The 16020-nt window shown below is 38.4% G+C and overlaps 1 protein-coding gene across 1 annotated transcript in view; it reads left to right on the plus strand.

Moving 5' to 3' along the window:
* Positions 1-15805, plus strand: part of SLC10A7 (solute carrier family 10 member 7) — a 151697-nt gene extending 135892 nt beyond the window's left edge. Inside the window, exons 11-12 of the mRNA XM_081959843.1 lie at positions 11488-11633; positions 13368-15805. Coding sequence (XP_081815969.1) covers positions 11488-11633; positions 13368-13412 — 191 coding nt within the window. The 3' untranslated portion in view covers positions 13413-15805. The remainder of the gene's footprint in view (positions 1-11487; positions 11634-13367) is intronic.
* The last annotated feature ends 215 nt before the right edge of the window (positions 15806-16020 follow it).

Genomic DNA, 16020 nt, shown 5'->3' on the forward strand with positions numbered 1-16020 from the left:
AAAGTGAGTAATGAAGCATTTTCTAGAATTTTCACTTTGTCCTCTGCTGTAGCAAATTTTGAATGAATAGTTAGAAAACCTGCCTGCAGTAATACTAAAATGTGCATCAGAAGACAACAATTGCTTACTACGTTGAGCTAGAGTCTCACCCAAGAGATCACATTCACTTGAAGTTTACATTTCTCCATTTCAGTCTGCAAAAAGGGATCGATAAATATCCATTGTCTTTTCAGAGTTGCAGCTGTCCAATTATTTATTTGGTAACATTTCTTTCTAAACGTGTACTTAATTGGATCAGACACTAAAAACCACATTGCAGATTTCCAGTGACAGCAAGTTCATACTTCTTTATAAATATATATCTTTAAAAATCCTATCTCTAGATGTAAAATGATAATGACACAGGAGATCTTTTTGTCTTCCTTCCTGTAGAAAATAAAATTGATTTATCATTTTTTAAATGCCTTATATATAATAGTTTGTTGGCAGGTTTCCCATGGAGAAATCCCATTTTATTTGTGACTTGAAATTCTTTTATCTTAAGTTTTTGCAGACTATAGTGATCTGTGCACTGCCTTAATATCATTACCCACATTTTTGGAGTATAAGACGCACCGGAGTATAAGACACACCAAGGTTTTGAAGAAGCAAATTAAAAAAAAGTTTTTGCACTCTGCAAACCTCCCCAAAACAGCCCATTTTTTGCGAAAAGGGCCAGGTTTGTTTTTGTTTTTTTTTCAAAAAAAGGGCATGAATAGCCTTTAGGAGGCTTGTAGAGTGTTCCTGGGGGGAGGGGCAAAAACAAGCAAAAAACGGTTTATTTTTTGCGAAAACGGGCCTGCTTTTTGTCAAAAAAAAAGGGCATTAGGAAGCTTATAGATTGCTCCTGGAGGCTGGGGGGGGGGAGGTAAAATTGACCAAACAACAGCCCATTATTTTGCTCAGTTCTGCCCTCCCCAGCCCCCAGGCTCTCTGAAAGCCTTCTACAGGCTCTGCATGTCCATTTTGGTGAAGGGGGCAGGGTTTCAGGAGGCAAAAAATGCTGTATTCAATGTATAAAACGCACCCAGATTTTCAGCCTCTTTTTTGAGGGAAAAAGGTACGTCTTATACTCCGAAAAATATGGTATATCTACTAACTGCCCAAGTAGAATTATGGGGCCACCCCATTTTTGCCTACTTGAAACAAAGTCCATCCCATTTCTTTTCAGTGGGCATAACTCAGAGTGGAATTTGAAACAATCTCTTTTTGCTCATTTTGAGCTAAAATCCGTATGTTAATAAGCCTCAGGAGATCAACCAGTTAACATTCCGGGTACTTATGGAATGATGAGAAATAGATTTAAAGGGTAGGTAAAAAATATGGATCCATTTATAAAATGTTGAAGGAAGCATCAAAGAACCACTTCATGTGTGACAGCATAGTTTTTAGGGATTTTAAAGCATCTAGAACAGGGGTGTCAAACTTATGTTATAATGGCATCATCACGTAACATATTATGAGTTTTTCCCTTCGCTAAACCGGGTGTGGGCATGTCCAGCGTATCTCTGTATGATTCATGTTCTAATTCATTGCTAACTAAATACTACTACATTACAGAGACCTATGGTAGCATTTTTTAATTTAAGGCAAATGTCTTTAAATGTTGGTAACAAATGTTTCATAACAAATATTTGGAAAGTTTATTCAGGTTATTTGTTAAACTTCAATCCCAGGTTATACAAATTCATGTAAAGGAAGCAGAATGCTGTACATCCAATTCATATTTTACATTATACCTAAAACAACACTTAAATCTACCGGCAGCGCTACTTTTTTACCAATTGGATGTGAATTCTGTGAAACCATGAGCACTGTAAATTACTGATTAAATGACTGACTTTGTTTGTTTGTTTGTTTGTTTGTTTGTTTGTTAAACTTCTATGCCACCCATCTCACCAAGACAACTTTAGGTGGCCATGTAAATACCATGTAAAGCAGGGGTGTCAAACCCAAGGCCTGGGGCTGGATTTGGCTCTTGGGGTGCTTAGATCTGGCCCACGGGGCTGCTCTGGAAACAGCGAAGGACTGGCCCACAGTGCCACTGCCAGCGAAAACAGATATTTTCTCTGCTCTGTTTTCACTGGCAGAGGGTTGTAGGAGGCCCATCGCAGCTGAAAACAGAGCTCACAAGAGCCACAGGTGGCCCTCCGGAACTCCATTTTTGCTGGCAGAAGGTTGCAGAAGGCTGTCGCAGCCAAATATGGAGCTTGGGAGCCCGTTTTCGCTGGCAAAGTGCTCGGGCCACCACAGGCGTCCCCAACATGACTGACATCAAGCTGGCCACACCCTGATCACACCAACCCCCGTCCCCGAGATTAAACATAAGCTTGATATGACTCTCAATGAAATCGAGTTTGACACCCCTGATGTAAAGCATTAAAACAACAAGGACCATGCATTTAAAATTCAGTTAAAATTCAATTGACCAAGATGGAGAGGAAGGGAGCAAAGTGCCCTTTGAGTCCTTCCATTCTTAAGAAAAACAATTTGGATAATGTGCTTTCTCTTTGTTTTCCCTGAGTTCTCTGACAGACTTGCAGATAAATGGAGATTCAAAGTTATTGTTGCAGAATTTCCCTATAGGCAAGAGACATAGGCTTCCACACAGAAATTTTGAAAATAAGCCCTTCAGTACTGTTTTTTTTAGAGAGCATGCTTCATCTACTACTAGTTATAAAGCAAAAGGGAAAAACAGATTTCTTTCTGTCTCTTTTTTCAAGATTTATTGTCCGCGAGACTGAATAATCTACTTCCCTCAGAAAGACTTTTCTGAAAGAAATAGCTTTGAATCCCAGATTAACAGCTTTGCCTTCATAATATCTTCCACCCTGTGGCCTTTCCCAGAATTATGTATAATATAGAAATGTGCATTTCTATAGACTTTCCCTCTTTTTAATGTCTACAATATTTATGTCATTATCACTACGTATGTTGTATTGGTGGCTGGTGTCAGCAGGGAAAAATATAATATGAAGGCACAAGATGTGGAATGAATTTCACCATAGAGAAAGTGAATGTTGTTGATGTTTCCAGAAGATGCTTCTTGTTTCCTTGTTTCCCTTATTATTTACCATGCACATGTGTTTTATTTTATTGTAAGGTAAATCTTTTGCTTTTATGACAAACGTTACTGTTGAACTTATATTGCTTTCATAACGAAAAGAAAGCATTCAAACAAAAATTGTTTGCATGCGTTTGTCTAGTAGTCTGTGACCTAAACTATCTTAGCTGCCCTAGATTTCTCATAAATGCTTATTCCAATCTAACATTGTTTATACTGAATTGATGAATGGGTTACCTTACATGTATCATCCATCATGTGGCTTCAGGCTAATTTCATGCAGCCCTCAACATAATATCGACCTTCCCCCTCCTCCGTCCCAAAAATACAGTATACTAGTGAGAGACTTCTGGTGTCCTCTGCCTTCAGTGCATTTCTGCTACCTGGGAGGACGGGGGACAAGTGACTGTCAGAAACAAAAATCAAGGACTGTCCAAGGACACTTACTGTGACCGAGCCTGCTTCAGCTGAGCCCACTAGGCCGACTGCCAGCTACGCCTGAGGAAATGCATTTCTCTCTAGGCAGAAATGCTGGTCATCTTTGCTTTAAGGCTACTATCAAATGACAAATACTCTTTCGGGTCATCTGTTAATAGGATTTGAGACACTCTCATAAATGTTCTACTACAGACTAGTGTAATGGAAAGAAACTTTTGGAACTATTTTATGTTTCTTCTTAAGATACCCAAACTAAAAGTGAGATTATTCTGATTGTTTACAAATGCAGTCATTTTCAAACTCCCACACAGTTCAGCACCTCCAGATATTCTTTGATGCCTTTTAGCCATCACTTTGACTCAAATGTTTGCAGCACATACGTATTTTGCTGGAAACTCTTTCAATGCAGGTGGTAGGACCTGTAACATGATTAATTTGTAACATAGAAAGGGCCCTGTAATTCTTTATCTGCAATTCATACCCAATCAATATAGCAGCAACAAAAGGATTCACTCTATACCACTGATGGCGAACCTTTTTGGCACCAAGTGCCCAAACCGGAAGGTGTGTGCATGTATGGGTGCTGGAGCATTGGAAACCCAAAGATTAGCCAGCCAGTACGCACACAGATCTTCGGTTTTCCAGCACGTGCATGCAGGCTGGCCAGCTGGTCTTCACATGTGCCTGAAGCGCTGGAAAACCAAAGGCCAACTGGCCGGCACACACATGCCTGTTTTCAGGTAGTTTTTCTGGGCCACTTTCAGGCCGTTTTTAGGCTGGTTTTTGGGCTGTTTTCAGGCTTTCTGGTGCTCCAGCATCTTCAAAGACCAACCAGAAACCAGAACACCAGCTGCTGATGGCACAAGTGCCGACAGAGAGAGGTCTGCGTGCCACTTCTGACACGCATGCCATAGGTTCGCCATCACGGCTCTAGTAGATGTACTACTATGACAATTACTTCAATGGGAAGTAAGCCAATTAATTCTTTTCAGAGATGCTCTAAAAAAAAAAAACAAATGAGTAAATGCCACTGACTCTCGTAGTCCTTTCATTGCTTATGCTTCCAGCTCTTTGGAGTCTCTAATAATGTCCAAAATAAAAATATCTATTTCAGGAAAGTGCTCTATCTCATAAAAATTAGTGCAAGTTTTTTTAACCAAATGGTAAAATAAGAGGCAGTCGTTTCTGTTTCCTTTCCTTTTTCTAAGTATTTATTTGGTTTCACCGTACCAGTGCTACCTATCCAGAAACACAAGGAAGTACTGTATCCCCGCATGATGCAGAGTGACACAACTGATCAAGGCACTGCGTATGTTTTGCCTTTTGTTTGTTTTAATTTAGGAATTTGGTTCTCTGCATTGGATGCTAATGAAGCATATTGTAGTTCCACAATCAGAAACGATCAAAGTAAGATGAAGTGATCCCCAAATGGCTCCTTTTTGCTTGCCCTTTGTTGTGTATAGAGATGGGTTGAATAGGCAACCCTGAGCCTACTAGCAAATTTAGGCCTATATTTGCATTTGCAGCTGAAATCTCACCCCCCTACCCAGAGATCACACTTCTGAAATTCAGCTGCAAAATGCTGGGTTTTGGCATCAATTCTTTTGTTTGTTTGTTTGTGCATCTGACAAAATAAGAACTGAAACAAATGTGTTAAGCCTCTGCTAGGCTTAATGTGTGTATAGCATTAACACTCCCATACCCTGTGCAGTTTTTGATGCTTTTACACACACACACACACACACACACACACACACACACACACACACACAAGCTGCTTTAAACCATTGAAAATTTTGTGCACCATAAAACAGTGCAGTTGCAAGCTTTTAGTACTTATTGCCTGACAGTAATATCAAACTGAGAAGTCAAATCAAATTAGACTGTGTTTTAACTTTTCCTTTGACAGATGTCTTCAGCAGTGTATTCTTCATTACAGTCATATATAAAACAGAGACCTTTCATCACTACAAGCTTGGGTTAAGGCCTGTTTATATGGCCCAAGGAACTTTGTTTTGTGAAAAGAATATGTAAAAGGAGTTCTTTAGTGGGGTTGTCTTTCTTTTTATGTTTATGAGATAAGCCTTTTTATGGGCAAAGTTCATTTTCTTTGGGGGTTATTTTACCATAGAAGCTTTTTGTCTTTTGTTAAATATCCCAGTCTGGTGCCATAATTCCAAGGATCCTTAGCCAGACTGCTAATGTACATGATGGAGTCAACATAGTTGTCATTTTGGGAAGATTACCCCAGTGCATTCATGTTACAAGTAGCTATTTCTTTTAAAGCAGGGGTGTCAAATTCAAAGGCCAGGGGTCAGATTCGGCCCACGGGGTGCTTAAATCTGGCCTGCAGGGCCACCCTGGAAACAGTGAAGGACTGACCCATGGTGCCTCTGCCGGCAAAAACGGAGCTCGGGGGGGCTGCATGCGCTCCATTTTCCCTGGAAGAAGGTTGCAGGAGCCGTTGCAGCCAAAAACGGAGCTCAGGCCATTTTCTCTGGCAGAGCACTCGGGCCTCCACAGGTACCCCCAATATGATGTCACTCTGGCCACGCCCACCCCAGCATCGCCCACTCTGGCCCCCTGAGGTCAAACACAATCCTGATGTGGCCCTCAATGATAATCGAGTTTGAGATCCCTGCTCTAAAGCGTTGCCTAGAATCTTTTAGTAAAATATATACCGTAAATAAATGAAAGCGATTTGGAGTGCAATTGAGTAGTAAAAGGATGAATCGCTTTGATGTGACTACTGAAGAAATAGAACTCCAACTACTAGAATAAATAAGAATTGGGCCAAATAACAATTTCATTTTGCACGATGAATTTCCTGTATTTCAGTTTCTACTCTGAAGAAATTATAGAAATCAAGGTACATAAAATAAAAATGTCAAAATAGAGAGTGGACGTAGGGAAGTGAGAATGTAAACGTCAGTTCTTTGTGCGTTATCTTTGTTGTCATAGGTCTGGGCTAAAATAAATCCTTGGATCCTTGTTGCTCTTACGTGGATTTCCTGCTTGGGAGATGACAGTTGAAAGCTCTACGCTGCAATGTCAAAATCTGTTGAGTAATTTTAGACAAATGTGTCATGTGTAACATGGAAATAGGATGTGCTGTACATTAGGGATTTCCCAAGTGATTGGATCAGGTAGTAATGTGCTGAGATGATGCTCTTTATCTATCCTTGGTTATACTTGTACACAGTGGGGACATGTATTTTTTTTGTATAAATTACATTAGAAAGAAAACAATTTACACCATGTGCCTCCTTACGTCTCTCAAACAATGCATGGTATTAAAGAGGCATTTTTATTAATGATTTATAAACATTCTTCAGCATGTCAGTTTTAAAATTCCTGTAAAATTGTAAATGCATGTAGAGTGCCATAAAGTCAAATGCTATCTCCTGAAGCCTGCTTGGATCCTGTCAACCACGGTGACACAGACACAACACCTGAAGCATTAACGCTGATTTGTTCATTTCTGCAGCTTCAAGGAGAGCAAGATGGAATTTGCGCATTTGTTTTTACAATTATAGCTTTAAAATGGTGTGAAGTTCAGCCTGCTATTTTCACGGAGGGTAGCGATTGCAAAAGAAACAGTTGTGGAAAAAAACAAGAAAACAGATGGCTGTATGTGGAAGTATGTGGAGTATCAGCATAGGACACATATACTTACTGACTTTCTACTGGGATGAACTGAAGTCACGTGTGCTCTAAAAAAGAACATCTTTTTGTGCCAAAGGGTGCAATCTTTTTCAGTCATTTCTTTTTTGTAGATTTCTTAATAGTTTCGTTTAGTTATATTTTTTAGAGTAGGCCATAAGTAGCACTAGGCAAAGACTTTGCCTTGTGCAAGAGGTTAAAGCAATAGAGTGGGGTCTTGTACCGGGGTTACCGCATCAAGGCGGGCCACTCAGGGGGAATGAAGACAAACACACGGTTTTCCTCGAGGCGAGTGAGCCCAGAGCGTGTTCTGAACTCCTCTTTTATTAAGAGCGTATACGGAAACCAAAGCATTCTGATTTATCATTGGTTACATACAGTATATTGCCTAATATGGTTATATTAGCTTCTACTTGCTTTCGGTATGGGTATCTTAACAGCTTGAACTATATGTTCCCTAGGCTGCTGATAACTGCCTCAGTCTGGAAAGTCCTCGTTATGCATTGCTCTGCAAAGCTGTTACTTTGCAGACACAGCTTTCTAGATGGGGCCCTCCCAGTGGGCATCCAGCTCAACCCGCGTTCAATACTCAATTTATTTCAGTCCCAAATTCCATATATGTGTTCCAATCAGGAAAACTGATCTGCACATATACCATGGCGACCTCATTCCCACAATAGAGGACTTTTTTGCTTTTTATTTTGTAAAAGGTTTTGCGGTTGTCTTTAAAATGCTTGTATTGCTCTGAGCTGAATTTGTGCGTATGTCAGTTTTACAGCTGCAAAAAAATGATACTAAATATAAGAAAATTGAAACCCGCAGCCGCAAGTTGTATAAATTTACGTGTAAATGTATCCTGGCATTAAACGTCAATAGGACACAAGAACATGGACGGTAAAGTGCAAGGAACCAATCCAACCAAAACCTTAGATTTTTACTGTTCTAAATACTCCCTAAACCAGAGGTGTCAAACTCAAGGCCCATGGGCCGGATCCACCCTCAGAGTGCTTAGATCTGGCCCATGGGACTGCCCTGGAAATAGTGAAGTACGCACACAGCCCTCCCCGAGCTCCCTTTTTACTGGCAGAGGGTTGCTGGCAGAGCGCTCAGGTCACCACAAGCGCCAATACAAGTAACATTGAACTGGCCATGCCCATCCCAGCCCCCTAAGATCAAACACAATCCTGATGCGCCCCTCTGCATTTAGCAAAAAACACCTGCATGATGCACCCAAATGCCTATCAAATCTATCGAGATCTACAAAGTACAATAATTGCATTGATATTTGCAACTTAAAATATTACTAGGGTCTAAAGTAATTTGGTTGCAGAATTTAGAGTACAGTCCACAGTAGTAATTTAGCCTGGGAGGATCGAGCCCAGAATGGCTTGGATTGGGGTGGGTCCTTGTCTAGCAATTCATGGAATTTGGCAATAGGGAATACCAAGATTGCTGTCACCAAGCTTTATGTGTTATATGACCAATTTGCTTAGTGGCAGGAATTCCAGTCCTAGTTGTGGAACATGCAAAACATCTCACCTTATGTTTAGCTAAGCCATTTAAACCAAATAAAATATCATAAGGCAATTTAAACCAAATAAATTGCATTGATAGAGCTCAACAGGAAAACTGCTGATCCATCATCCTTGTCTCCACCCATCATCTCACTTTATTGTATCACTAGGCGATAACCTGATGTTGCAATGGGATTTATTTATTTATTTGTCCGGACCAAATGTAATTTCTAATGTTGGATTTTCCCCCTTACCAGAGGGAACCCCCTTGTGGAGTACTGTGAAGCCGTTTTACCATGGCAGCTCCACTATGCTGTACAGTAGAATCCATTTTACGACAGTACAGTAGAAGCCATTGAAAGGCACAACAGGCTGCATCTTAACAGAACACACACCTCGAGGGGTGTTAGGGGTGTCTTACCCCCACAATATTTTTCTCCAGAGAGAAAAAGTCATCTGCGTACCGTTTGGTTGAAATTGCTCAAGGCGCTCCAGAATTACGGCAGTACAGTAGAAACCACTGAAAGGCACAACACGCTGCATCTTAACAGAACACACACCTCGAGGGGTGTTAGGGATGTCTTACCCCCACAGTATTTGTTTCCAGAGAATTAAGTCATCTGTGTATCAAGTTTGGTTGTAATTGCTCTAGGCATTCCAGAGTTATGATAGATGATAGATAGATAGATAGATAGATAGATAGATAGATAGATAGATAGATAGATAGATAGATAGATAGATAGATAGATAGATAGATAGATGATAGATAGATGATAGATAGATAGATGATAGATAGATAGATAGATAGATAGATAGATAGATAGATAGATAGATAGATAGATAGATAGATAGATGATAGAGTTTTGTGTATAAAGAAATGAAGGGAGACTAATATAGATCTATTTCAAGCTATTTAGCTCATCGGCTATTTATTCATCAGATAGTGATAACCTTGCTGGGATTCGAACTTGGGCTGCTTACATATTAGACAGTTGTATTAACCTCTAAGCCACAAGTTCTCCCTTTATCTGCTGAGCCAGGGGAGAGATTAAGTGCTTTTTTCCTTCTGTCAGAGCACCTGGTCTACCCAAATATGGAAGGGCGCATACTGCTTCCCTTTCTATACTATAGTCTCCCTTCATTTCTTCATCAGCAAAAATGTAACACAAAATAGTTTGTTGTGAAAGCGACTGCCTAGAAGCCTTCTGGAATGGGGCTGAAAGGGAAGCAATATGATCCCTCCCATATTTGGGTAGACCAGGTGCTCTGACAGAAGAAAAGCACGCACTCACGCATGCACGCACACACAATAATATAATATAATAAAAAATAGTATATAAGAAGATAGTTATAGTATTTGAAGATGTTTAATTTCCTTAAATGGGAATTATTTCTTGTGACGTATGATTCCTGTTTTTTAAAATATCACTTTTTCATATTTTCTCACATACTTATAGAATGTTTCTATGTTCTCTCACTCGTAGAGTATCAAAGCACTACAAGAAGGCTACTTAGAGATAAGCTATTTCTAGAAAGGTCTTTATAGCTAGCAGGGTAATGAAAGCCTGTCAAAGCAATTTTCCTCTTCAATCAATGCCAGGCATAATTTAGGGGGATTCTGAGCCTGTTTCTGCCCCCAACCCATACCTCTGAGCTGAGCCTTTGCAACAGTCCTGTTTTTACCTTTGCTTTCCCATAATACAGAGTGACTCTGGATAGCTTATACCTAGCGTTAAAAGCATCAGATTAAAAGCAGCTAACCGAGTTGGACGGTCTTCTAGTCCATCCCAGTGCTCAATTAGGAAACCCGACACCACTTCAGACAAATGGTTGTCCAACCTCTTCTCAAAAGCCTCCAGTGTTGGAATCCCCACAACGGTGCCGCAATGGTTAGAGTGCAGTACTGCAAGCTACTTCTGCTGAGTGCCGGCTGCCTGCAATGTGGCAGTTCAAATCTCACCAGGCTCAGGGTTGACTCAACCTTCCATCCTTCCGAGGTGGGTAAAATGAGGACCCAAAATGTTAGGGGCAATACGCTGACTCTGTAAACCACTTAGGACTGTAAAAGCATTGTAAAGCGGCATATAAGTCTAAGTGCTATTGCTATTCTGGAGGCAAGTCGTTCCACTGATTTAATTGTTCTAGCTATCAGGAAATTTCTCCTTAGTTTTAGGTTGGTTTTCTCTTGGATGAGTTTCCATCCATTATTCCTTATCCTGCCCTTCAGGTTCTTTGAAGAATAGGTTGATCTCCTCTTCTTTGTGGCGGTCACTTAGATATCGGAACATTGCTATCATGTCACCCCTAATCCTTCTTTTCCCTAGACCCAATTCTTGCAACTGTTCTTCATATGTTTTAATCTCCAGTCCCCAATCATCTTTATTGCTCTTCTCTGCACTCTTTCTAGAGTGCAGAATTAAAAGCAGACAAGACCTGAAGAATGCATGGCAGACACACTGTAAAAGAAAACTCCAATATATTCCCACCAAAATCTATTGTATGATCATTATATAATTGTTATATTAATGTGTGGTCATAATGTACTGTGACTATAATATACATTGCTATATTTAATTATGTGTTGCATTATAATTCAATGATCTTTTAATTTATTGCTTTATTTTTGTACCTTTTTATTATAATTGGGGTTTTTTGCTTTTTTAAAAAATGTTTGAGCAAAATGTTTTAAAAATTAAATACATTCCTACAATTCTTAGCTCAGAAAAATCATCAAAGGATTCTTAATTTTAGTTACATTTCTGCCCACAGGTATACCAATGCTGAAGATAGTATTTGAAGGCTACAAGCATCTGTCCTTAATTTCAGTCCCATTACTTATATATCACCCCGCCCAGATCCTCCTTGGCAGCATTTTGGTACCAACAATAAAATCTTGGATGATTTCTAGACAAAAGGTAAGAAATCATGACCCCATGAAGTTCACTATTGGGAATAAAGAAGAGAAACAATTATTGAAGGGTATGATTTACCACTACATTGTTAATGCTGGAATAAAATGTCCCTAAACAAGCAGTCTTAATGCTGTTGAAATAAATCTGAAACAGAACAAAGATTTTATTCCGTCTTGGAGCACAATTGACGGTACTTCTAAGCAATGTGTTGGATGGCTCAAAAGTTGAGAATGCTTTGTAGCTGGAGGAAGATTTAAAATATTTCCATCTTTGCTAAATAGCACAGAAGTGGGTATTAAGAGATGGAATGAGATCACTAGGAGGCTGGGGGCAAACAGCAGTAATTAAAACATCCAATAAATCAGAAGAGACACTTTAGATTCTGCACAGCTGTAGAGATGCTCAACAGAACTCTTCTAAACTATATTTACAGTAGGATATTCTAGATTGCTCTGAGAAAATACTAGACTAGCCAGGAAGAAAAAACAAGTGTGCTAAACACAGATACACATTAGCAATCGGACACATTGGAAAAGTAAGTAAATAAAGAGGGATTCAAAATATATTTATCAATTTAGCTTTATTTTTTATGTACTTATTTTATATATAGTATTGTATTGTGTGTGTGTGTGTGTGTGTGTGTGTGTGTGTGTGTGTGGTTTGAGAGAGAAGGGGGGGACTCTTTTCCCTTGTTTCTCTGCATAATTTACCGTAAGCACTATTATAGTTGGATGAGTTTGGGTTAAGATTTTATACAGATTTTTTTTAAAAAAAATAGTTACAGTTGATTTTGATGTGTATAAAAATGGTGTCCTGCTTTTCAAATAAATATAGCATCATGTTTTGGTGCTTATTTCCTTCATTTCATTTTGGTATTTCTCTCAAGCAGAAAGCTATATTCTGTTTCAATGAAATCCTAAATAAGGCCAACATGTGATTTCTTCTTGAAATTTAACTGTTTGACAGAATTTAACCGTTTGAAGCTTCACCAACAAGAGGGTTTTCTGCTTGAAAAATGGTGCCACAGGATGTGCTATATATGAAAACAAAGATCTTGCTTTCTCAATATGTTATGAAATTTTTAAACTTTTACTTCCATGATCGAATACATTTAATCTTGCAATCGTACAGTATTTGGGAAAGAAAAAATCATACTTTCTGTAGGGTCAGAATCCCTACAAATCCCTTGTGCTTTAATATCTTGTTTTCTTCCGGAGAGACCAAATATTTTTTTTCCTTAAAAAAGTTTCTATAAAAATAGGACCTCACTCTAAGTAAATGTTACCAGCTCTTATTATTTAGATTATGCTAGATGACTTATTTCATTTGTTATTTGTGCAAATGCCTAAAATGGTAAGATATTTTGCCAGGGAGGGAAGAAACACAAAAGAATGTCATGTATCTCAGCACAATAGGAAAAAATATATTGTTAAGCCAAGTTGTGATACTACAAAGTTATGATGTGACATTTGTAACAAAACTACAAGTTTTGACTTCTCGTAATCTGAGAGATACATAAATTTGTTCTTGACATTATTTCAGTAAAAGAAGAGGAAACTACTAATACTACAAGGAATTAATTTTGTAACTTGAGGCTAGAGCCTTGTATCTCTTGCCATTGCTATTGCCCGGCGAATATTCCAACAGTTAATAGTCATTTATTTTAAAGATGTGTCCTATTGTTTAATTGTGATTTTAAGTAGGCAACAAATTGACCTTTGGTTTGATGTTTTTCAGGCAATGAAATTAACAAGGCAGCCCAAAGTACCAGTGAAAATATAATGGAACAGCCCTCGTGAATGTATATATATCCTATTTTGTACATACATAGAGACAATGCAAAAGATGGTCCTATATGAATGTTGCCTCAGCACTTACTTTATTTTTATACCTACAAATATATTTAAAATACCTACTGAAGTGCCTTAAAATACTTTTGACAAAAGCATTGATTCCAAAATCAGATGACTGGTTATTATAAGAGGTTGCACTCAGAATTTCCATTCATTCACTTTTATTTCTCTTCCTGAGCAAATCATCCTAGCAGTGAAACTTCAAAGCTTCCATGATCACATCTCAGTCTCAATCCACCAAATGGTTCCTCTTCTGTAAGCTTTATTGCAGTGAATGAAGACCAAACTGGACCTCTCAGTTGTCCTAATTATTTGTGAACTTTGTATATGTTTTTGTGGGCACTGTTTTCTTCTAGCTCCTTGAAGATGATTTCTGAAGATTTAAGTGAGAAAAGAACTTGATTTTTGGTGATTCTGTCACGTCCTTATTTTGACATGCCTTTTTTCTTCCGAATTTGTGTATATTCAGCAAGGGGCCAGCCATTGGAGAGAAACTGAGAAGCATAAACTATTTGCATTTGTTGAGACCATTTTCTCCACCTTCCTTCAAAGTTAATGGCTTCTCAAGATAATTCAGATTCATTTTTATGGTGCTGTGGCATTTATATCTTAAATGAACTGTGAACTTCCTCAAAGGCAAGGCTATAAGGAAACACCAGTGATTTACAAGCACTGCTGGATGAGTGTTTTTATTATCATTGCTATAGTTTACTAAAACCGATTATCTTTTTCCCTTGTGCAGGACATCCCACCCAATAGTGGCAGAAAAATACTAATATTGCAGCGGTCACTTTATTGCCACTTACAAAGCTTTTCAGTGCTATATTGTTCGATATCCCATGAGCAGCATACAAAAACTAATGAGGTTGGAAGACTTCCCGCTTAGCTTGCATATATATATATTTAAATTTAAGCAGCATTGGAATGAATATATATCTAGTTAACCTGACAATCAGAGTTAAAGTGATTTTTTTTAAAAAAAAATCTTAACTTTTTAGCAGGGATGTTGATTAATATCCACATTTGGATAAAAAGAAAGGGAAAATAAAACAATATATATTCAATAATATAATCAACAGGACGCTTAAAGATATTGGCCTTCAGATCTCAAATTTAGAGACAACATTATTTCCACAGCGGTGTGGGAGTCATGTGAGTCTATAAGTAATGTATGGGTTTCTAGTGCTTTCAGAGCCCTGTTTTTCTTGACATGTGCAGGGAAGCTGCCTTATCCAAGAGCACATTTATGAATTAGCAAAACCTGCAGAAATGCACAGCAAAGCAATCACAAGCAAGATTCTCCCACTAAGCCAATCAAGACGTAAATCACACATTCCTTCCATTTCCTACTGGTGGCTTTAATATACAACAAAGACCAATTTTAAAACTTGAAGAGAGAAAAGGTTAGAAAAAGGACGCGCTGCTCATTTTCCTGTTTGTTTTTTATCAATCTTTTTCTAAGTTTATAAATATGTATTACCAAGTCAACAGCCCTTTTAGCCATTGACTAAGTAACGCAGGGGTCCCCAAACTTGGCAACTTTAAGTCTTATGGACTTCAACTCCCAGAATCTGGGAGTTGAAGTCCACAAAACTTAAACGTTGCCAAGTTTAAAGACCTCTGAAGTAACAGAAAGAATGATTTGTTTTAAGAGAGATTTGCAAATTTATTTTGCATGCAAGTTCCAGGGAAATGTAAAGGATTTGCACAAGAATGCATGTTACCTTGTTACAGAGATTCAGTTGAATTGCCCATTACAGATGAAAACATGGTTCTCATCTGCTTTGGTTCATTTCCCACTCTTCCGTCTTCCTCTTAAGTTGAGCAACATCCTTTGAACAGTTAGTACACTGCTACTATTCCAACAGATCTACCTCGAGTTCAAGATTTTGATGAACATGTATCATGGCAGTTTCATATATATATTTTACCAAATTCCATGGAGAGACGTTTGGGGATAATGTTGTTTATGGTTGGAGAAAACTAAATGGCATATATTCTTTTATTTACTTAACTGTGAGTAGATTGTTTTAGAATGACACATAAAGCAAAACTGAAGTGCATATTTAAAACCACAAACAGAGCTTTTTCGTATTTAGAATGTTACATTATTGGTAAAGATGGTTAAGGCCTTTAAAGACTTGACTTTAGCTATAAAAAAGGTTCCCTGGATTGGATGTTACTTGGAAAAAGACAAGCATTCTGAAATTGATTTTGTAACAAGGGTCATTATCTTTCTATTCCCTCTCTACCAATAAGTTTTCTATTTGTTTTTTAAAGCTTATATACATAATTTGAAATAAAAACTACTCATTAAAACTGTTTCCTTGTTTTTCTTCATGTTGGGGATATCAGTAGATGTAACTAGTAGTACAGTGGTACCTTGGTACTTGACTGCTTCAAAACTCATTGGATTTGGTGCTTGACTCATTTGGACATGAAAATGTTGTCCCGGTACTCATCATTTGTTTGGTACTCAATGTACTGTAAAAGGAAGTGGAGGACAGCCGCACAGGGTGGGCAGAAAGTCGGCCATG

The sequence above is a fragment of the Natrix helvetica genome, assembly GCF_964273705.1.
Source record: "Natrix helvetica genome assembly, chromosome: 7".
In the NCBI taxonomy this organism is placed as follows: Eukaryota; Metazoa; Chordata; class Lepidosauria; order Squamata; family Natricidae; genus Natrix; species Natrix helvetica.